The 23,975-nt window shown below is 44.3% G+C and overlaps 1 protein-coding gene across 2 annotated transcripts in view; it reads left to right on the top strand.

Annotated features, from left to right (window-relative positions):
• The window catches only part of LOC146863721 (uncharacterized), a 56,710-nt gene extending 33,319 nt beyond the window's left edge, over positions 1-23,391 (top strand). For both annotated transcript variants that reach the window (XM_085627869.1, XM_085627870.1), the window contains exon 3: positions 13,228-23,391. In XM_085627869.1, the coding sequence (XP_085483995.1) occupies positions 13,228-15,299 (2,072 nt within the window). In that variant the 3' untranslated portion in view covers positions 15,300-23,391. The remainder of the gene's footprint in view (positions 1-13,227) is intronic.
• The last annotated feature ends 584 nt before the right edge of the window (positions 23,392-23,975 follow it).

Genomic DNA, 23,975 nt, shown 5'->3' on the forward strand with positions numbered 1-23,975 from the left:
AGTTATTGTCAAGAATTCTGCGTGGTGATTAGTTAGGCAGACTGTCATCATTGTCGGTCGTTGTTAAAATGTTTAATGTTTAATGTTTAAAGTGTCCAAATATTGTGGTATGAATGAGTGTTCATTGTTCACTGTTCATTATTGTGTTTTTCGTATTAAGTGAGTTCAAGAGTAAGTATCAGATCAGTTGTCAATATGCCGCTCTTCTCGAAGTTAAGACAGATTACTACCAGAAAAGGGGTGCTTGAAGAAGCAGTTCCTATTCCTCCTAGGGACACTCCAGGGCATTTTATGTACCATAAGCATGGCTTAGATGCCATATTGTTTCTTGATCTATGGGTAGACTATACCAAGGGATTGCCGGAAAGTCAAAGGTGGCCCGTAGCGGGAACCTGGGATGCAGAGTGCATCATGAAAGTGGAGGAAGAGTTATGGAAAAGAAAGGTCAGACAGTCACAGAAAGACGCTGTTGAGTTATGGCGTAAAGAATCTCATAGACGAACAGAAAAAGCACGTAGACAAGAAGAGAGGAGTAAAGAAAGTTCAAATAAAGCTCAAGAAAGTCTATTAATTGAGGAAGGTATCCGAGTGAAATCAGAACAAGTAAATAGACAAAGAAATGCTCTTATGAATGGTATGTATCCCCTTCTAGCCGAAGGACTACCTAAGGCTGCTCCAGAAATGCCAAAAGACTTGCCACCCCCATTATTTCCAATTAAGGTACATCCAAAAGGGCATCCCAGAACCGCAGAAGATGTTTTTCTTTCCTCATATCTAGACGACGCAGCTCCCGAATATGCTAACGCCGCACCACATAGACCGTCTGGTGTAGGGGTTCAACGTCAGGATCAGGTATCTGTCCCCGTGCAACAGCAAGTCCCGACGCAAGCGTCAGCAAGCACATCTGTTTCCGCATCTGTCTCCGCAGTCGATTCTACAGGGGTATCGACACCCATAGTTGCTGTGTCACGTTCAACGAACCCATTCACACCCGACGCCCCAGATGGGGCCACGGGAGGTGCTAGCGTTACCTTTACACCACCCAGAATAAATAAACTTGTTTTTCAAGAGTCAGCACATTCACGTACACCTAAATTCGTAAGTGAACGTACGCTTAAGGAACTCCTTGTAAATTGTAGATATGACCCAGTGGTTGGTAAAGAGGACGAAATGGTCCTGGCATCATTACGTATCAGGCGAGCCGCAGAGTATTTAGCAAGGTTACCAGGAATGACTACGCATCTAGATAACATATATCATTTTGTTCAAACAGGACGAGATCCAGGATGTATTAACAGAGCTATGGAATTCCAGAAAGTAGAAATACAGGGGGAACTGTTACGTTTCCTCATAAACTGTGTGATCAGAAATCAAGACCGCCCGGGGGTAGACCCGAATGCAATGCTTATTCTTACAAAATGGAGTCAGAATATATCAGAAGGGAGACACGATAAGCAAAATTGTATAATAGCCATGTGCCGAAAAATCCGTAAAGAAATAGAGCGTATTCATGAAGAGAGATTGGGAACAGACGAGTTTGAGCAAGATGAAATGTCCGAATCAGGGAATTCCGCAAGACAGTCAGAGACCATAGCTTATGTAGGCAGAGGAAGATCCTGTGAAAATACTAGATGTTTTTCTGATCCCATACACTCAGTATGCCCAAATAATAGCAGAACGTATCCGACGCCTATAATAAATCTGAAGTCTCCTGAACATTCGTTTCAAGCCGCAGATAAAATATTACGAGAACGAAGGGGTTACCACTTCCTCGATTCCATGGATGAGCAAGAGTTAGCCAGATCAGCCGTTCACTGGATTGACAGTCCTGAAAAATACGGTGATGAGACCGTAGCACACACGTTTTTTAATCTCAGTACAGATGAACAACGTTTAGCTGGAATCTATATGATTCAGCAACTCCTCATATTATATAAGAGCCAACATGCTGACCCTGGTCCTTTACCTGATATATTAACGGAACTACTCACAAACAGATGGAGAGGTTCTAGTAACAAGCTAATTAAAGAGATATTAGTGTCACGTAAGCAGTATGTCCTTTTTGTAAGTCCGGATTCTCTCTCGCTGCCCCGCAGAGAAAGAGCGCCGTACTATATGGATAGACAAAATCCCCTACGAGAAGTGCACCCAATAAAAGGCGAAGACAATGAGTTTCACCGTGTATTTGTTTACACACCCATATCAAAAATGGAATTATTGGAAATGAAGAAAGTAGTACCTAGTCATGACAAAGACCCAGCGGGTTTCCACCGAGAAATTAAAGACATGTTACTGATGGGAGAGTACACCTTTCCTGATATTATGACGATATTAAAGGTGCTTTTGCCTGCTGGCATTTATGAAAAACTGAAAGAAAAGGAGTGGGAAGTGGGTGACCAAAAGATAGACTGGACAGCATTAGCAGAGGAAGAAAGGGGCCGAACTGCAGGTTCAGGGCTCGGGGATAAAGTTAAACTGTTACCAGGTTTACTAGTACAGGTACTGCCACGTTTATTAACTACAAAAAAGGAAGATTGGGGTGCAATCACAGCCTGCAAACAAAAGCAAGATGAAGACACAAGCGATTATTATGCTCGATTTGAAAAATGTTTTGGTATAAATAGTGGTATAAAAGCAAGTAGTGACTCATATCCACATTTATTTGTGACAAAATTAGTGGAAAATGCATTGCCTCCAGTAAAGAATAGAATATTGAAATTCGAGAGTACCTGGCAAAGTAACACTCCGTCACAAATGCTACAAATGTTACAGTATCATCACAATAGAATTAGGGATGAACAAGAACACGAGCATAGACGCATGAAGGATACAAAAATGAAAATGCTAGTTTCTCAGACAGTACCAGCAGATGGTCACAAAAAGGGTGTGACACATTCTGGTGATTCTGCAGTTCCTGTAAAAGGAAGCTGCAATTACTGTAAACAACTGGGCCATTATGTACACGATTGTCCAGTCCTGAAACGTAATATAGCTACAGGTATTGCAAAGGAGAGACCACGATTAGTTAGACAAGATCAGAATGAACAAGGAGCTATGCAGCATGGACAGTCCATGCCAGTTCAACAACAGTCCATGCCAGCCTCACAGCAACCCATACAGTTTGTGCCAGCTGCACCGCCGTTGCCTGCTACTGCCACACAAACCACAACACGACAAATGTATCAGACTGCACAGTATGAATACCCTGAGTATCAGCGTTACGCATGAACAAGCCTAGAGAGGGAAGTTGACTTACCGCTTATCGAGATTCCTGTAGATCAAGAAGGACCTTATGTACATAGTGAATTATTAGGTCAAGATAGAAAATTCTTACTCGATACAGGGGCAAGTCGAACAACCATAAAACGTAGTGAAGTTCCAGGGGCACCCCTCTCAGGCTCTCAAAATATTTCCCTTGGTTTTTCAGGAAAACCTATTGTTAATGAAGTATCACAGCCTCTACCACTTACGATAGGACCTTTGACACGAACTACAGATTTATTGCTTACTAAATCATGCCCAGAAAATCTGTTAGGAATTAAAACTCTGAAAGCACTAGGAGCCATAATATGTTGTTCTCCGGAAGGAGTAAGGTTGTTTTTACGTGATTTTAAAGGTCACTATGTGTCTAGAGACATGGATCCCCGACTACAGACTTTACCAGTACATCTATGGGCACAAGGCCCTACGGATGTTGGCTGCATGAACATTACACCCTATCGAGTCACCCTGAAAGCAGGAGTGGTACTACCACGAATGCGACAATACAAGTTACCGCATGATGCTGTAGTGGCTTTGCTGAAAATCATTGATGAGCTGATTGTCCAGGGAGTAGTTGTAGAAACAGACTCCAATGTATGTAATTCACCGATAATTCCGATTCTTAAACGAACTGATCCTACTGCCCCACCAGTGTACCGATTGGTTATTGATTTGCGTGAACTAAACAAGTGCATTGTACCACAATTCCCTGTGGTCCCTGATATATCATCATTGTTGACAGCAATTGATTCCGAAGCAACATTCTTTACTGTAATCGATCTCAAGAATGCCTTTTTCAGCGTCCCAATAGATCCGGAAAGCCAATATTTGTTCGGATTCAGTTTAAATGGGCGCAGCTTTAAATTCTCACGCGCTCCCCAAGGATTCACAGAAAGCCCCAGCATCTACAGCCAAGCACTGAAGAGAGAACTTGACAGTATCCACATGCCAGTCAATACTGCACTGCTTCAATATGTCGATGATCTGCTGATCACAGCGAGAAGCGAGCCAGAATGTGAAAAAGCTTCTCTGACAGTTTTACATTTCCTAGCCGACAAGGGGCACAAGGTGTCTCCTTCTAAGCTGCAATTCTGTGTCCAGCGAGTTATTTATCTTGGTCACTCGCTGTCCAAGGAGGGAAGGCAGCTTACACCAGATCGCATCCAGTTAATTGCTAACATGTCAATACCCCAGACACAAAAGGAGGTGCGAGCTTTCATAGGCCTCACTTCATATTGTAGGCAGTGGATCCCTCAGTACGCTTTTCTAGCAAAACCACTCATTCAGTTAACCACACAGGAGGCAGCCACATCGACTGTTCTCCCTTGGACTCAGGAACATACACAAGCTTTTGAAAGCTTAAAGAAAGCTTTATGTCAAGCACCTGTTTTAGCAACACCATGTTATAGCAAACATTTTACACTCTTTGTTACAGAACGCGAAGGTACTGCCTTGTCAGTACTCACTCAGGATCAAGCAGGATCACGCAAGCCATGTGCTTATTTTTCCAGTACATTAGATCCCGTAGCTCAGGCTTTGCCTGCATGTCTGAAATCAGTGGCAGCGACAGCTTTAGCAATCAGACAAAGCGATGCCATAGTATTAGGACATCCATTGACAGTACAAGTACCACATGCAGTAGAGGTTCTTGTGAACCGAACACAAACACAACACTTGACCATAGCAAGACTTACCGGTTATGAATTGACATTGTTTCAACCACACATAGAGATCCGACGGTGTAATACATTGAATCCTGCTACACTATTACCTGTAATTGGAACAGACCCACTAGCTCATGATTGTGTTGAAATCATTGAAATAAAGACGAAACCTAGACAAGACTTGACAGACGTTCCGTTGTTAGATCCAGACCTGACGTTGTATGTAGACGGATCGTGCATGAGAACAAGTACAGGAGATTTAGTGGCCGCGTATGCAGTCACAACAGACACTGAAGTTATTGAGACAAATTGTATAGATACTTTGTCCGCCCAAGCAGCAGAACTTATTGCTCTAACACAAGCCTGTATTCAAGCCACAAATAAGAAAGTTAATGTATACACTGACTCACGTTATGCATTCGGAGTTGTACACGACTTCGGCGTGTTGTGGCGAGAGAGAGGTTATTTAACTTCCCATGGTGCCCACATTCAGCACGGACCCCTCATTCATGCTTTGTTAAACGCAATACATCTACCCACTGCTATATCGATTATGAAATGTAAAGCACACACGAAGGTTACTGATATCATTTCTCAAGGCAATGATTTAGCTGACAGAACAGCTAAACAGACTGCTCAGAATCGCACATTAGACATGACAAAGCCAATAGTTCAGACACCAACACAGTGTATGACAATTAAGGATCCCGCACTTGACGTAATTGATATACAGACACATGCCACAGCAGAAGAAATAAAGAAGTGGACTGAACTAGGAGGGATCCAGACAGATCAAGGATGGATGACGAAGGAGAAATCTGTATGGTTTCTCCCTGACTCCATGGTTCAAGCCATTATAGCTACAGTTCACAGTCCAGCACATTTAGGAGAGAAGGCTATGCTAGACAGCATTCAGCACATTTGGTTCAACAAACATTTACGAGCAGCAGCTAAACAAAAGGTTCGTACCTGTATGATATGTTGTCAGTTTAATCCAGGAAAGAGTGTTCCCGTAGAGCAGGGTGGATTTCAGCCTCCTGACCATCCTTTTGAAGTCCTCCAGATGGATTATATTCAGATGGAACGTTGTCGAGGATTCAAATATGTTCTCGTAGTTGTCTGCGCTCTCTCCCGTTGGACAGAGGCGTATCCCGTATCAGATTACACTGCCCCGACTACTGCCAAGCAGCTAGTTCGAGAATTCTTCCCACGGTACGGTTTACCACGTGTTGTATATTCAGATAACGGCCAGCCTTTCTCATCCGAATTAATGAAACATGTCTCACTTTTGTTGGGATATCAGTGGAAATTCCACTGTGTCCGACACCCCGAGGCAGCAGGTCTCGTGGAACGACATAATCAACTTTTAAAAATCAGACTGTCTAAAATATGTCAGGAGAAAGGTGTGGACTGGATAGTAGCTTTACCAGTTGCGCTATTTTACATGAGGATGGTAGCACACTCTCGAACAGGGTTATCCCCTTATGAGGTGATCTTTGGTAGACCACCGAATATGTGGGGGACGCCTATACCCCGTAAAATAACTGATGTTGATTGTAATATGCTGACAGATTACCTGGCTTCCTTGATGTCTGCACTACAATCTTGTCGTTCACAGGTAGTCGCAGCTTTTCCCGACAACACCGAGGTGAAACCTCATGATGTAATTCCCGGCGATTATGTTCTCGTCAGGAATTTTGATCGGAAAACCCAACTGGAGCCAAGGTGGAGGCGTCCTAAGTTGGTCCTGCTGACGACCAGAACAGCTGTGAAGATCGAAGGGAGAAAAGGCTGGGTACATTCCAGCCATATAAAGAAATTTCATGGACTTCCTCCTGACACAAACAGTACTCCCCGTGTGTCTTCCCCCATTGACTCAAAGCTACCTTTGGCTGAGGCCAGTAGCACCGAACTTTACAAGCAGAAACTCAGGTCCAGATCTAAACTGTCGGACGATTTGATTGTTTAAGTCCTCTCCAAGGTGAAGCGGTTGAATCTGTCCCGACATGTATCCCTTAGGTCTGAATCATGTAGAGTCCAGAATCATAATGAAACGACATGCTTATTGTAAATTACTGCGTAACCACTGTATTGTGACTTTATTAATTTTATTTTTCTTGAGTTTTTTAGTTACTGCAAGTATATTGTTGCATATGTATTATCCTGTTTCTAAACGTGCTTTCAATATAACTGATGAACATTCTTTTAGTGAATTCCCCCCACATGAGTTGTCCTATAGACTTGCGCTGCGCAATAACACATTCATTAGTATGTTACATCATTCCCATCAGACTAGTAATGCCACCAATTGTTGGGTGTGTGGCCGACTCCCTCCCTATCAGAATAACAAAGGAGTTCTGCCTTTCTTTCCACATCCGTTCACACACAATGGCTCCTGTGGAGCATGGTTTAGTTTATTAAATTCCATAGACCCAGACACAGCAGTTTATCAACAACATTGGATATGGGGAAATCTGAATCTAGTTTTATTCGAAGTCTGTCACCCTAATAAGGAGGGTCACCCCAGTAGAACAGGAACTGATTTAGAAAATGAAGTGTATAAATTAGGTAATTTTACGCCTAATCTTATGATTTTGAATGTCAAATCCGAAGTTGAACTAATTCTGCCCACTATGTCAGTATTTCCAGTTAAGGGTGAATTATGTGTGAGAAAAGTTGGTTCCATACACATGGGCCATAGCCAATGCGTTACTACAGTAGAATATAGTGATCAAGGTAAATCTTCATTTAGAGCTTCTCGCCATTCTTACTTTATATGTGGTCAGACTGCATATATGCGTTTGCCTCTAGATTGGGATGGTACCTGTTACATAGCATTCCTTCTGCCACCTGTTTTTCTAGCTCCCCCTGATTATTATCGAAATGTTCATTTAGTACACAATAGAGAGCGAAGAGATCTCCCAGTTGTCGATTATACTGAGACGGCATGGGACAAGTATGCAGATTTCAATAAAGGTATCTTTCCCTATATAGGTACAATATCAAATAGTAAGCTGATACGTAGACTCACCAAGACTCTTGAAGCTGTAGTAAATGAGACTATAGCCGCCCTAGGCAATCTGACAGAGGAACAATCAGTGATGAGAATTGTTGTTCTCCAGAATCGTCTTGTCCTTGACGTCATCCTGGCCGATAGGGGCGGAGCTTGCAGGGTCATCGGATCCAGCTGCTGCATATTCATACCAGAAAATTCGCCATCTGTATATAAAGCTATAACACGCCTTCATAAGATTGTAAGCCAGATACACGAAAATCCAGGCACTTGGACGTGGTCCGGGTGGTTTTGGAGTGTGATATCAGCCTGGGGATGGAGAGTTCTATCCTTCCTAGGTATTGGCCTTCTTATGCTCTTCAGTTGTTGTTTATGCCTGCAATGTGGACCAGCGATTTGTGGTCTGTGTGCCACATCATGCATTCCATATCACAGTTCTCGTTCAAAATGCCGGAAGAAGAAGGAAGAAGAAATGATGCTCCATGAGCAAATCGATGGAATGATGAAGATTGATATCTCTTGAAGGGCAAGTAGGGGACAAGGAGGGAATGTGGAAATGTGGATTTTCCTGATCAGTTATGTCCCCTATCTTGGACCCCAACGGTTCTATATGCATGTTACAAGTACATGTATGTTCCCTCTAGTTCCAGTTTCTAAGACGCAAACATATGTGTGTCTACCGTCGACATGTTCTCTGTCAGATCCGCCATCGATGGGCTGGATATTCGATTCCTAAGTATGAAAGGCCACCGACTTTATATGGCTAAGTTACTCCATTTTTACAGTTCAGGCAAGTAGGCCCGATTCTGTCCTCAAAGCCTTTCCCTGCTCTCTGTCTTTGACAGCTTCAGCTTGAGCTCGCATCTGTATCCATGAACTTTGCCCTACTCCCTATGCAGCTAACGGTGCCTGCCTCGGCCAGTTTTCGCCTGCCTGCCAAGAAGCTGTATTTCACCTTCGAATTATCTATTTTGCTCTTCAGCCGATGCATTCCTGTCTAGTGATTTAGGTAAACATTTCCTTTAGCTCACAAGCAAAGGACTCAGCCTTTCCGTCCTCCTGCAAGTGATTCATAGCCCTGCTGCCATGGAAAGTTTTCTGCCCCTCGCATCTCATATAGACACTTAGGCGTTTGTGCACGCACACAGTCAGTATAGACTAGATTCTGTCCGAGAGTCCTTCCTTGTGGATAACATAGTTCTTTAAACATAGGATGTTAGATATGATTTGGGATTAGGTTGACTTGACCCCCCAGACTTCTCGTCTCCACATGTAGAGCTAAATGTCAAGTCCCCTTCACCCCCTAGTTGCACGTCAATCACACGTCATGCTGCTGCGCGCGCATCTATGCCAAGTATTATCTTATAGATCCACCTATGTCTGATAATCCTAACCAATCATGTTTCTTTTATTCCTTATTACGCCTAGTTTCGATTACGTACCTGTTTTGTCACTTTTCTTATCAAATGTTACGCCTTCTACATTCGTTTCATTGTAATGTACTTATTATAAAAATGCATGTCTGTCAATAAATTATTGTACTTCACTTCCTGAACCCTCGTGGTGACGGAACCTGAAGGCCGCGACTCGAGTCGGCCATTTTTGATGGAATAAAGCCCATTTAGAAACTCTTATACCACGGATTCTGCCTCTTGTTATTCTGAGCTATTTTATTTTATTTCAAGATCCCGTATGAAATTCAGTCCGGTAAAGAAGATTTTTGTTTACCACAAGGTTATGGGGGGGGAAAATGAAAGAGAGCGGACTGCCAGGAAGTCAGCAGGGGGAATAGGGGGAAAAGGGAGTGGTTGAAAGTTCAACTCCGACCGAGCGATTAGGGCGACCCCACCGCCAGCCTTGCCAGTCGGCCGGTCGGCCCGCAGGGCCACATAGGAGGGGGGTAGGGTGGCCAAGAGAACAGGGAGGGAAGAATCACAGTACCAGGTTTCGGTCAGGAGCAGAATGTCAGGTTTCTCTGAGTCGAGTAAGACAAACAGCTCGTGGTGGTGCTTGACCGCTGACCTGGTATTGAGTAGGAAAATAGACAATGCCGGAGAGCGGGGGGGGGGTCAAGGGAGGGGGGGCAAGGTGACGGGGGGACGAGCTGCAGGGGATAGGGTGCAGTGGGGGAAGAAGGAGCAAGGCCTAGTGAGGAAATCAGACTGCGGATGGGATCCGGGAGTGGCCAATGGCCTTGGAGGGCAATAAGGTCCTTGGTAGAATAAGACGTAGTTTTGGCATGGAATCGTGCCCCTAGCCCCGTCCGGCCGCGGACGGGCGCAGACGGGCTTGCCTTAGGCGCGCCTTTGGCGCGCAAAAGTCGCGCCCGCTGCGCTCGTCCGCTGCGCTTCCTGGCCAGACACATGTTTTATGCCGGTGGGTCAAGAGGTTGGAGGGGCGTGGCCAGGCGAGGGGGCGTGTCTCGCCTCGCCCTCGGGAATGGCGGGAGAAATAAGGGGATCATTGCAGCGAGTAGCGCTGTTCGTGGCGAGCCAAGAGATGCAGGTGAGTAAAGATGCCAGATAAAAACACAGTATTCAATCACAGTAAATTTTAAAAGTAAATAGCCCCTGCTCCCGGCTTTCCGCCTCAGGAGCCAATCATGAATGCGAAGCCTGGCCGCGACGCGCTCAATTTATAGGTATGGCGGGGGGCGTGGCCAGCCGAGGGGGCGTGTCTCGCCTCGCCCTCGGGAATGGCGGGAGAAATAAAGGGATCGTTGCAGCGAGTAGCGCTGTTCGTGGCGAGCCAAGAGATGCAGGTGAGTAAAGATGCCAGATAAAAACACAGTATTCAATCACAGTAAATTTTAAAAGTAAATAGCCCCTGCTCCCTGCTTTCCGCCTCAGGAGCCAAGCAGACTGGTCCTTGCAAACTTCCCTCTTTCTCGCCTCCCCTCTGCTGATCCCAATGAAGCATGAAAACAGAGGAAAGGGACAAACTTAAGTCACACTCAAATAGACTGAAGCAGGTCCACAGTCATTGAAGTGACCTGTGTACCATCTTCAGCTCGTTTGGGAGTACACTCACCGGTGTGTCATCCTAAAGACACCATCATTGCCATTAGAGTCACGGTTCTCTGGTCAGATAGTGCGGATAGTTCTCCCACCGCCACTGCCCCCTCTCTCCCCATCACTGCCTGCGCCTTTGTCACTTTGCCAACAGATGCATTCAGTATTCCTGGCAGAGCGTTGGAGGCATTGCTGAGTTTACCATTCGCTGCCACTGCCACTTACCAATTGGGGTGAGCTTGGTGATCATCTCTAGTTTCCAACCAGGACTGAGTGCCTTGGGGCATTGTGTAGGAGACCGTCTAGGTGCAAAAAATGACTTGCAACTTTACCAGGAATAACAGGGCCTATTTGACCCCAGGGCATGAAGATTCTGTTTCACATCTCAAAATGCATCCCATTGTCCGTGTACATCTACGGTATAATCCGGAATAATGGTAACAGACCAGAGACCCTTGACACAAGCTAATTTCAGTAAGTAATCCAGATCTCTGAATTTGAAGAGTCTTGCCACCACTGTTCTTGGTATTGCTCCTGGTGCAAGGGGATAACCAGGTACCCAGCGCGCTTTCTCGACAGAAAATAACTTGGAAACCTTTCTTCCCAGCATCTCCTCCATCAGCCACCGCTCCATCTACAAGTCCATACTCAGGTCTTCCCCCCCTCAGACAGGCCTACCACCCTGATGATATTCCTCCATGAGCAGACTTCTTAGTCATCCGTTATGGCTCTCAAGATTGCCACTGCAATATCTCAATTTGTCATTGCTGGTCTGTGAGAGAAGGGCGAATCGGTGCCAGTGCTTTTTCCGTATCCTGCACACTGTCTTCGAACGTCTTATGATCCTCTCGTAAGAATACAATGTCAACCATCAATGAGTGCAGTTTAGGTTCCAAGGTGGACTGTAGGCTATTGACTGCTGACTTGGGTGTGGTTTTGCAAGAGGAGTTCCACTTCAGTTTGTAATTAGCCAGCAGATGTGTGCATGTGGACACCGTCTCTCCCTTTCTCTGTCTTTACTTTAGCCATTATATGAAGAGACGGAAGGGACGGTATCACTGTGGAACCAGGAGGGAGGACCCCAGAGTAAGGCCAGAGGTGATGTTCACAGAGAGGCTACAAGCCAGCAGGGCAGGCACCAGGGAGAGTTCCAACCCTCACCATGCAGCTCTAGGAATGGGGTGCTATCCACAGAAGCTGAGTCCATACAGTAGAAGAGGCAGCAGGGGAACAGATCCAGGTGTGGTACCTATGGGTCCGGCACCAGCAGGTGTCCTGGTCAGAAGTGTATGCTCATAATACTGTGGCCAGCAGAACAGCAGGGGTCCATTCTCCTGGTAGGCCTGTGAAGTACCTATGCCCTTGGTACCTAAGGTACTATATACTAGGGGCTCATAAGTTACCACAGTATCCAATCACTAGTGCATCTAATTTTCACTCCAAGTTGTTTAGAGAGAACAGAGAGACTGGGGCCCTGATTAGCAGGGACCCAGCCAGACTATAGCCAGAAACCAGTGTTAACATCAGAAAAAAAGTGGGGGCAACATAAGTGCACATCCTACTCTCCTACACCAGTGCACACTGTATTTCTGAAAAGTAACATTGTACGAACAGTATCACTTACCTGCTACTGAGTAAATCTTGGTTCTAGCCATAAAAATAACAAAGTCACAACTTTGTATACAAACAATTGATCTGGATTCAGCCTTTGAGTGTGTTACATCATTCCTTTCCTGACGGTGTACAACAAATGCTTAATATTACCCTCTGATAAGTCTGACTGGTCAACCACACTACCACAAAAGAGACTCTCTGCACACTATGCCTTACTTTGGTATAGTATAAACACAGCCAGCTTCGTGCAGTGAGGGAAAGCATGTCAGAGAAAATGGTAATCTGAGAAGATGGGTGGACAAAAGGATTGGTGGATGACAACTCTCTTGATCCTTGGGTAAGTTCAATGGTGCATGGTGGATGGATGACCAATAGATTGAATTGTGAAAAGATTCAATGATGAATGACAGAATATAAGTTAAAATGGTGGATGAAAGGGTGAAAGGATTAATGTAAATATGATGGACTGAATAATCACATAAGCTCTTCTAAGGAGGTCTGGGCTCCATTGCTTTAATGTGGTGCCATCAAACATTTGGTTCAACATAGAGGTTATTTTACTTTTCTTGCTCCTCCCTTGCACATGGTTATGCTACGGCTAGACAACGTGTGCAATTCATGTTTTACCCATCACAATATATTTAATAATCTGTATTTTCTCTAGGGCGCAGAAGAGAAGTGGACTGCAAAACCACAGCTGCTAATCTCAATGATGCAATCGAAAGTGTCTCCTCAATCCAGGAAGTGAGGGATGATATCGCACTGCAGATGAAACCCTTCGCCAGCTGGGAAGAGTTCCTGATGCCCGCCCCCATCTCCATCGCTATCCTAGGAGAGCTGGCAGTCATTTCAGCAGCTGGAGGGGATTTCGCCATCAACCTGAATCCACCAAGAGGTGGATACGAGTTCTTGAAATACCCCAAATCCTTTGCTGCATCCCTAATGCAGGTTTGCAATTCAGCCTGGTTTGCCTTCAACGCTGCAAACAAGAACATGGACCAGATCAGGCTCCTCTCAGGCTTCATACCTAGAGCCAATGCAGAAATAGTCAAGATTCTGTCCGAGCCGACTGCCACTGTTAATGATCTCCTCCCAAAGAAGCTGAAAGGTTTGCTCCGGGTGTCCAAGGAATGCACAACCTTGGCTCAGTCTGTGGAGGCAAGCTTTAATGAGACAGTTTACCTAATCCAGGAGGTGCTTGAAGCTTCTTTGAACTCGGTGAAGGGCTACGAGCATAAGCTGACGGATGCAAAGACTGCCCTGGAGCAGCTCCGCATAAAAGAAGCATCCTCAAGGAAATCTTTGCAAATGACAGAGGAATTGAGGAAGGCCATGGAGACACAACTAAAGGATGCAGTAGACGCCTACAAGCATACAATGGACAAAGTGCCCTCTGTGTTTGAAACTGTTGGTGCTGATATACTGGGCACTCTTCTTAACCCATCATCATTCATAGGAAAGAAAGACGTAAAACAAGACGTAGGTGCTACTCGTGACACGAGTAATGAAAAGTTCCCCTTTTGCAACACCAATGTCTGTTCCAGAGCCAATCAGATGATATCACTGGCAAGTAGTCTTCGAAAGGTCTTAGACAGTAAAGAGGACACTGTTAAAATGGAAAATGTTTTTAATGAGAGGGACCATACAGTCACAACAGACTATTATAAAAATGGGTTATTGGACCTGCAAAAGGACATAAGTGATCAAGGTACTTGTACTGTACAAGGGCTAATGGATACGTTTCTGGAATCTGGCATTGGTATTTGTGAGGAATTGCACAGAGTTGCCACATCTAATACTTTGGATGAGAAGAACTTGAAGAGCATTGCTCAAAAGATAAAAACTATTTATACCGACTCATTAAGAGCTGAAACCAAGTGTAAATCAGCAAAGAATTCCCCTGTTTTGCAGCCAATGGCCCCAAATCTGTATGCGGCTGTACGCAGTGGTGGAATAGGCACACAGGCTGCACAAATGGCTTGGGCCAGAGTGGAACAGGCCAGAGTGCAATTAAACAACAGTCAGGCCATTTACCTGAAGACCTTTGAAAACCTAAAAAAAGAAAATGAAAAACTAACGGAAGTCCTGACTGAGATGAGGAGTCATAAACTAGAAAAGATAGATTTTGAAGCAGCCCAGAAGATGCTCATTAAAGGCTTGAATGCCCTGCAGAAAGTCAAAGAGCAGTGGGATAAGATGGTTTCCTTCTTCCAGATAATATCCAACCTCATTGAGTCCTGTCTCTCAAGAAATGTCAATGAATTGGTGGAAAATGCTGAATCCTTAAGGAGCAGTCCAAGTTATACTGCAGCAGCCTTTGTGAAGGATTTGTTATTCATGCAGGCATCCAAAGCCACCAACTTAGGCTACCTGGTCAACATGATAGCAAGTACCTACTCTGAAGTGTCTCAGCATTACCTGATGGACCGTGTGAACGCTTTAGGAGTATTCCTCGGCATGAATCCCTCAGATCCGGAGTTCAAGTCAGAGTACCTGAAGTTACAAACCGGCTGTGAGGACGCTCGAACGGCAATCACAAGCTTGGCAATTTCAAAGAAACAAGAGTTTGACTTGGCTTTAGAGGCGAGAATTGAAAAAATCAAGTGCCAGCTGGGTAAAGCCATCCCACCCATGTCAGAAAAGGAAAAGAAGAGCATTAGTGAGGCTGTAGAGGAAGGGGGAAGTACTGCCGGGGATTCAAGCATGACCATTGAAGACATGGCAAGCTTTTTGTAGCAGGGCCAGCGTGTTTTCTCTAATTCATTTCTATTTTATCATCCTTCGCTTAGATAGTTATGAATTGGAGTTAGTGGGTAAGGGATGTTTGTGGAGGGCAGCCACTTTGCATTTGGATTGGGTTTTGTTAACTTAATATATGTTGTCCATTAATCTGAAACTGTGATGGAGCCACAGGCTGACTTCACACACTGCTGGTCCACTTATATATAATGGTATCCAACCTTGAACTCAAAGGTATTAACAATAGTCAAGTTAATGAATTTTAAGTCAATAACGAATATTTTATGTCATAACACCTGAGGTGACATGTTCTGAAATGCAACCTACACAAAGATGGACAGTTAGATACAAGCAACCTAAATGAGGAAGGTGTTTAAGATCCTACCCAAGGTAATCTCTTGAGTTGGATTGGAAGATCATTTCACAGTTGTTCCTCCAGATATTTTGATTAGACTTGTAGGAGTCAAGTGAGTCTTTGTCATAGAATCTAAAAGTGACATTGGACATATGCATTGATTTGTTTCTCCAAGGATCCAACATGAATGGTAAATGGTTGCATGAATCATTGTGAGAGGCCACAATAGGACTCTTCTGGCAATGGGAATCCCACTGCTGGCTTAACATGCTCAGGAATCTTCTTCCAGCAACCATCTTTTCAGCAGAACTCTATATTTATTTTAGATTCTCCCTGTCTTCCTGGGATACACCATGAAAAGTGAAAAAACAAGAACCAGATACTGCTCTTGCCATTTTTGCCTTATAAAATTCAATTAGGAATAGGTTGAGTTTAGGTAACAGCTGGATACACTAGTTACATGTTTTAGTTGAAGAAGTTACCTGTTTTTTCATCAACAAATGGATATCTAATTTGAGTCTACTTAAGAGTTATACTTCAGCGTTAACGACACGAGAAAAGCTGATCTTGGGTACATTATTAGAAGCTCGATAATGTTTGCAATATTGGCAAAACTGAAGTTTCTTATCCACACATGGATATTTCTATGAAACTGGAGAAAAGTCTGAGATGTGGTGCCTATCGAGATGTAGTGTGCACCGGCTGTGAATCATCAAGTTATGTGTGACACCTAATATCCCGATCTTACACTAGATCATGCCAAGGTATCATTTAAACATTACACAGTGTGAGACTACAGCTGGTGCAGTCACTCGCAAGCATCTCAAACACCCTTGGTTGAACTCATAGGTTTCTCAAAAAAGACTGCCAGATACCAAATGTATGTCTTATATCCCTGAACCTCATGCTTCTCTCTCTGACTAAGATTTGCATTATTTTAAATGCTATTCCTGCCAATTATAATGGTGGTAGTAACAGGAAGTTAGGCCTTTTGCAGACTTATGCAGATAGAGGGTCAGGCTATCAAATATATTCTGACGCTAAATAGAAAAATGGCCTCTCCATGGTCTGCATCGCCCACAATATTAATATTGCTGCATACTGTGATAATAACATGTATCCCATGTGCTTTGTTTCCGACTTTTATAATATTTTGGCCAATGATGTCACCTGGTTATCACTTCATCCAGAGTTTATGATCATTGGTTTGGCATCAATTTGTACATGCAGTTTTCTTTGTAGTAGCCCTCTCGCCTTGGTAATTAGCCAGGAAAAAAAACAATTATTCAGGGTATCAAACCAAATCCCCATTGATACATTTTATGTGAATTACATTTGAGAGAACTGTACTGAGAAAGGGGTTAATATCTTGCAAATCATGCAGGACACTATACAGCAGCATCAGTAGTTCAAAAAAACTCTAAGTCAAAGGGGCATATTAACAGCCCTTATTGTTACCACAACTTCACTTTTAGTGACGTTGTGATGGCGACAGGAGCATTGCACTTCATGTGGCTTACACTGCCGTGTAAATAAGGCCCCCATTCGCACGACACTTAGTGTGAAAGGGGTGGGCAATGGGTGTTGTGGTTGGCGTTCCCCCGTAACACCCAATGAATTGATGCTGCCCCTTATTTACAAGATTTGGGAAAAAGGGGGTGGTGATGGACAGAGTTTCTGAATGATGCAGAATACTCTTACCAAGTCAAGAGATCATGGTTTTAATCCATCACCGTTTTTTTAGCTCACTGCACCATCCCAGCTCAGAACCTGGCTACATGCAAATTAGTCTGTACCTGTCCCAGTGCATGATGGGAACAGGGCAAACCAAACTACCAAGCCAATTCTTATACTGGAAAGGAAACAAGCTTCCGGGGACCGGTTTCTGGCATCACAGCCGTCGTCGGCCCGGCTTGCCTGAATCCTGATGGTGCAATGAGCAAGGGACTCACGTCTGAGCATACCCTCCCACACTGAGTGTGGATAAAAACGATTTGGGAAAAAGGGGGTGGTGATGGACAGAGTTTCTGAATGATGCAGAATACTCTTACCAAGTCAAGAGATCATGGTTTTAATCCATCACCGTTTTTTTAGCTCACTGCACCATCCCAGCTCAGAACCTGGCTACATGCAAATTAGTCTGTACCTGTCCCAGTGCATGATGGGAACAGGGCAAACCAAACTACCAAGCCAATTCTTATACTGGAAAGGAAACAAGCTTCCGGGGACCGGTTTCTGGCATCACAGCCGTCGTCGGCCCGGCTTGCCTGAATCCTGATGGTGCAATGAGCAAGGGACTCACGTCTGAGCATACCCTCCCACACTGAGTGTGGATAAAAACGATTTGGGAAAAAGGGGGTGGTGATGGACAGAGTTTCTGAATGATGCAGAATACTCTTACCAAGTCAAGAGATCATGGTTTTAATCCATCACCGTTTTTTTAGCTCACTGCACCATCCCAGCTCAGAACCTGGCTACATGCAAATTAGTCTGTACCTGTCCCAGTGCATGATGGGAACAGGGCAAACCAAACTACCAAGCCAATTCTTATACTGGAAAGGAAACAAGCTTCCGGGGACCGGTTTCTGGCATCACAGCCGTCGTCGGCCCGGCTTGCCTGAATCCTGATGGTGCAATGAGCAAAGGACTCACGTCTGAGCATACCCTCCCACACTGAGTGTGGATAAAAACGATTTGGGAAAAAGGGGGTGGTGATGGACAGAGTTTCTGAATGATGCAGAATACTCTTACCAAGTCAAGAGATCATGGTTTTAATCCATCACCGTTTTTTTAGCTCACTGCACCATCCCAGCTCAGAACCTGGCTACATGCAAATTAGTCTTTACCTGTCCCAGTGCATGATGGGAACAGGGCAAACCAAACTACCAAGCCAATTCTTATACTGGAAAGGAAACAAGCTTCCGGGGACCGGTTTCTGGCATCACAGCCGTCGTCGGCCCGGCTTGCCTGAATCCTGATGGTGCAATGAGCAAGGGACTCACGTCTGAGCATACCCTCCCACACTGAGTGTGGATAAAAACGATTTGGGAAAAAGGGGGTGGTGATGGACAGAGTTTCTGAATGATGCAGAATACTCTTACCAAGTCAAGAGATCATGGTTTTAATCCATCACCGTTTTTTTAGCTCACTGCACCATCCCAGCTCAGAACCTGGCTACATGCAAATTAGTCTGTACCTGTCCCAGTGCATGATGGGAACAGGGCAAACCAAACTACCAAGCCAATTCTTATACTGGAAAGGAAACAAGCTTCCGGGGACCGGTTTCTGGCATCACAGCCGTCGTCGGCCCGGCTTGCCTGAATCCTGATGGTGCAATGAGCAAAGGACTCACGTCTGAGCATACCCTCCCACACTGAGTGTGGATAAAAACGATTTGGGAAAAAGGGGGTGGTGATGGACAGAGTTTCTGAATGATGCAGAATACTCTTACCAAGTCAAGAGATCATGGTTTTAATCCATCACCGTTTTTTTAGCTCACTGCACCATCCCAGCTCAGAACCTGGCTACATGCAAATTAGTCTTTACCTGTCCCAGTGCATGATGGGAACAGGGCAAACCAAACTACCAAGCCAATTCTTATACTGGAAAGGAAACAAGCTTCCGGGGACCGGTTTCTGGCATCACAGCCGTCGTCGGCCCGGCTTGCCTGAATCCTGATGGTGCAATGAGCAAGGGACTCACGTCTGAGCATACCCTCCCACACTGAGTGTGGATAAAAACGATTTGGGAAAAAGGGGGTGGTGATGGACAGAGTTTCTGAATGATGCAGAATACTCTTACCAAGTCAAGAGATCATGGTTTTAATCCATCACCGTTTTTTTAGCTCACTGCACCATCCCAGCTCAGAACCTGGCTACATGCAAATTAGTCTGTACCTGTCCCAGTGCATGATGGGAACAGGGCAAACCAAACTACCAAGCCAATTCTTATACTGGAAAGGAAACAAGCTTCCGGGGACCGGTTTCTGGCATCACAGCCGTCGTCGGCCCGGCTTGCCTGAATCCTGATGGTGCAATGAGCAAGGGACTCACGTCTGAGCATACCCTCCCACACTGAGTGTGGATAAAAACGATTTGGGAAAAAGGGGGTGGTGATGGACAGAGTTTCTGAATGATGCAGAATACTCTTACCAAGTCAAGAGATCATGGTTTTAATCCATCACTGTTTTTTTAGCTCATTGCACCATCCCAGCTCAGAACCTGGCTACATGCAAATTAGTCTGTACCTGTCCCAGTGCATGATGTGAACAGGGCAAACCAAACTACCAAGCCAATTCTTATACTGGAAAGGAAACAAGCTTCCGGGGACCGGTTTCTGGCATCACAGCCGTCGTCGGCCCGGCTTGCCTGAATCCTGATGGTGCAATGAGCAAGGGACTCACGTCTGAGCATACCCTCCCACACTGAGTGTGGATAAAAACGATTTGGGAAAAAGGGGGTGGTGATGGACAGAGTTTCTGAATGATGCAGAATACTCTTACCAAGTCAAGAGATCATGGTTTTAATCCATCACCGTTTTTTTAGCTCACTGCACCATCCCAGCTCAGAACCTGGCTACATGCAAATTAGTCTGTACCTGTCCCAGTGCATGATGGGAACAGGGCAAACCAAACTACCAAGCCAATTCTTATACTGGAAAGGAAACAAGCTTCCGGGGACCGGTTTCTGGCATCACAGCCGTCGTCGGCCCGGCTTGCCTGAATCCTGATGGTGCAATGAGCAAGGGACTCACGTCTGAGCATACCCTCCCACACTGAGTGTGGATAAAAACGATTTGGGAAAAAGGGGGTGGCGATGGACAGAGTTTCTGAATGATGCAGAATACTCTTACCAAGTCAAGAGATCATGGTTTTAATCCATCACCGTTTTTTTTAGCTCACTGCACCATCCCAGCTCAGAACCTGGCTACATGCAAATTAGTCTGTACCTGTCCCAGTGCATGATGTGAACAGGGCAAACCAAACTACCAAGCCAATTCTTATACTGGAAAGGAAACAAGCTTCCGGGGACCGGTTTCTGGCATCACAGCCGTCGTCGGCCCGGCTTGCCTGAATCCTGATGGTGCAATGAGCAAGGGACTCACGTCTGAGCATACCCTCCCACACTGAGTGTGGATAAAAACGATTTGGGAAAAAGGGGGTGGTGATGGACAGAGTTTCTGAATGATGCAGAATACTCTTACCAAGTCAAGAGATCATGGTTTTAATCCATCACCGTTTTTTTAGCTCACTGCACCATCCCAGCTCAGAACCTGGCTACATGCAAATTAGTCTGTACCTGTCCCAGTGCATGATGGGAACATCACCGTTTTTTTAGCTCGCTGCACCATCCCAGCTCAGAACCTGGCTACATGCAAATTAGTCTGTACCTGTCCCAGTGCATGATGGGAACAGGCTGTGATGCCAGAAACCGGTCCCCGGAAGCTTGTTTCCTTCCCAGTATAAGAATTGGCTTGGTAGTTTGGTTTGCCCTGTTCCCATCATGCACTGGGACAGGTACAGACTAATTTGCATGTAGCCAGGTTCTGAGCTGGGATGGTGCAGTGAGCTAAAAAACGGTGATGGATTAAAACCATGATCTCTTGACTTGGTAAGAGTATTCTGCATCATTCAGAAACTCTGTCCATCACCACCCCCTTTTTCCCAAATCGACCTTATTTACAAGAGCAGCTTGAATAAGAGGCAATGCCAAAATGAATGCCAGGAAAAACCTGCTCTTAAACAGGCGAAACGAGGAGAAATGCTTCATTTTTCCTCATTTTTGCTATTTCCATGTGTGCTGCCTCGGGCCTTGGGCAGCACACATAAAAACAGCAAAACGCGAATATAAAAAAGGTGTTTTGCACCTTCTATGTGTGCTGCGTTAAGCGGCACACATAGAAGTTACAAAACTGCATTTAAAGATCAGCTTTCCACCTATAGAAGTACAGTTTAGTTCAACTTTATTAATGTTTAGACACTTGTCTTTAAAACACACAATTTAAAACCAAATAAACTATTGATTTAAATGACCCCCCTTCTCCTCCCTGCTTGTTAACCAGGTTTGTACCCAATACATTGCCATTTAATACATACAATCTCCATTCCCCTAACACCAGAGTACTAAAATAATTAACTGAACCTCTTGCACCAGTAAACCAAAAATATTATTTTATAATTTATTTCCAGGGCGTGAGCAAAGTCTAAAAATTCCATATTCAACAAAAGGGCATAATTGCGATGATTTATCTCACATCTTTTAAAAAGTTTTTTTTTTAAATCACAAGACAATCTATTAAAATGACAGCTGGCAAATAACATATGAGCGTTAACATTTTGAAAATGTAATCCACATGTGCAATTATTCTCTGCATATAAAAAAATCACATTTTTCAGCTCTTATATATCACACATTTAAAAGGCTATGGAAGTACAGGCCATCACTGTTTCAGTTGAGAGATTTTCCAAGTTATTAGCACGTGTCATGTACATAAATATCCTGTTTCTAGATATATCCAGGATTGTGAGTAGCCCCCATACCACCTGGTCACTCAGACATTTCCTAAATGACGATGCAAATTAAAGCTTTAAAGCTATTACAAACATACAATGGTGTATTCTGTAGGGGGACATCTTCACTCCTGCCTGTGTATGCCACAGGGCCATGGCAGTCATGCATGTCAGGGCCATTATTTCATTCTTTACTCACTAAATTCACTTTGGAAGTTTTTTGTGGAAAACACATTGAAATCATGCTGCAGGCTTAGAAATTTTTTCTGACACAAGCCTTACCACCATGTTGGTAGGAGCATTTTTGTCACTGCAGCAGTCAAGTGAAATGAAGGCAAGAGGTGTGCTGCTGGGTGGATGGAGGTAAGGTCTTCACCAGCCGGAGGGAGCTGTCGGATCACCCACTGGGTTCCTGACATCACCCTTAGTCTTAACATTTGAAATGTGGTTTGTAGTGTGTACATGGCACAGCTTTTTTGTATGATAAACCTGACCACACAAACACGCTAGAGTGTGCATTTGAGAGGCTTAGGACCTCGAAAACTAATATTTTGAATGGTTATCTTAGCTAAGAGAGTGGACAAGATTACCACAAAGCAAGCAAGTTGATACTAGTTATGCTACCAACAATAAGAGAAATGTAAGAAGATGAAACTTCCATTCTGCCCAATAAAAGCTTCATTTAGTGGACAGCTTGGCAATGGAGATAGAGGTCACATGGGAGAAGGCATGTCTTGGTGCACCTCCTTGGCTTTCTCATCTGTTTCTAACTGAAGCATTGTCAACAGTGAGTGATGCAAGAAGGTACCCAGTAACTCCCTCCCTTTACAGTAGAAAATAAAAGGCGAGAAAGGTATAAAGAGATCTAGGAGTTTGGGATAGGTACGCTCAAAGACTAGTGCGTGCACAGAATACCAGAGATCTAACTGCAAGGCTGAGAGTGTTTCAGAGATGTTTTGGATAATACATGACCTGTCATAAGGTGGAGAGAGAGTGGATTGACTAATGGTATGATTTGGGAGGCTGACAGCATAAATGTACATGTTAGACAGAGATTAGACTCCTTATTCCACAATGAAAAGATGCAGAACATAAGATGCTTTGGGCTTTTCTAAAATTGATCTTGTTTTCTATCATGATGGCTGAGATTACAATCATTTTCATCATTACGATACACCTGTTTTACATGCTGATTATACATAATAAATCACCAATCATTGAAGGCAGCTACGAATGTGTGTGTGTCCTACTTTCAGGCAGGCTTCTTTGACTCACAACACTTTCAATACAGCTGAACCCAAATCTCTATGGAGAAGAGTGAGGGACACCTGTCTGTTTTCCTTCTCTCCAAAGGGGATGCAATAAGATAGTTCCCCTTACACCTACATACATCTTTGCTGGTGTGCCCTTCATTTTGGGAAGGGATGCCACAGTAGAATGCATTTCATTTCTGCATGTACCTGAGCTTTGACATTATTCCATACTATAGCGTCTGAGACAAGAGGATACAGTTTCAAAAATTGATGTATTTATTGTCTGTTCTTGGCTCTTTCAATAACCTCTGTACACTTCTCTGACTGGAGAATATAGAGGCTTCACCTACTCATGTAAGGTTGATATTCACAAACGCATTTATAAAACTGGGGTTCTTTGGGCACTCTCACATGCAACTCCCATTTAGTAAAGGTGCAGAGGGCACTGTCCTAGCTCATTTATTTTAATTAAATATGAATATGCACTGAATGTTCCCATTTTATTTCCTTTTTAGATGGTTTAGGCCCAATTCACAAAAGTGTTTAAGAGTAAGTAA

This window comes from Triturus cristatus, chromosome 2_1 (genome assembly GCF_964204655.1).
Source record: "Triturus cristatus chromosome 2_1, aTriCri1.1, whole genome shotgun sequence".
NCBI classification, from domain to species: domain Eukaryota; kingdom Metazoa; phylum Chordata; class Amphibia; order Caudata; family Salamandridae; genus Triturus; species Triturus cristatus.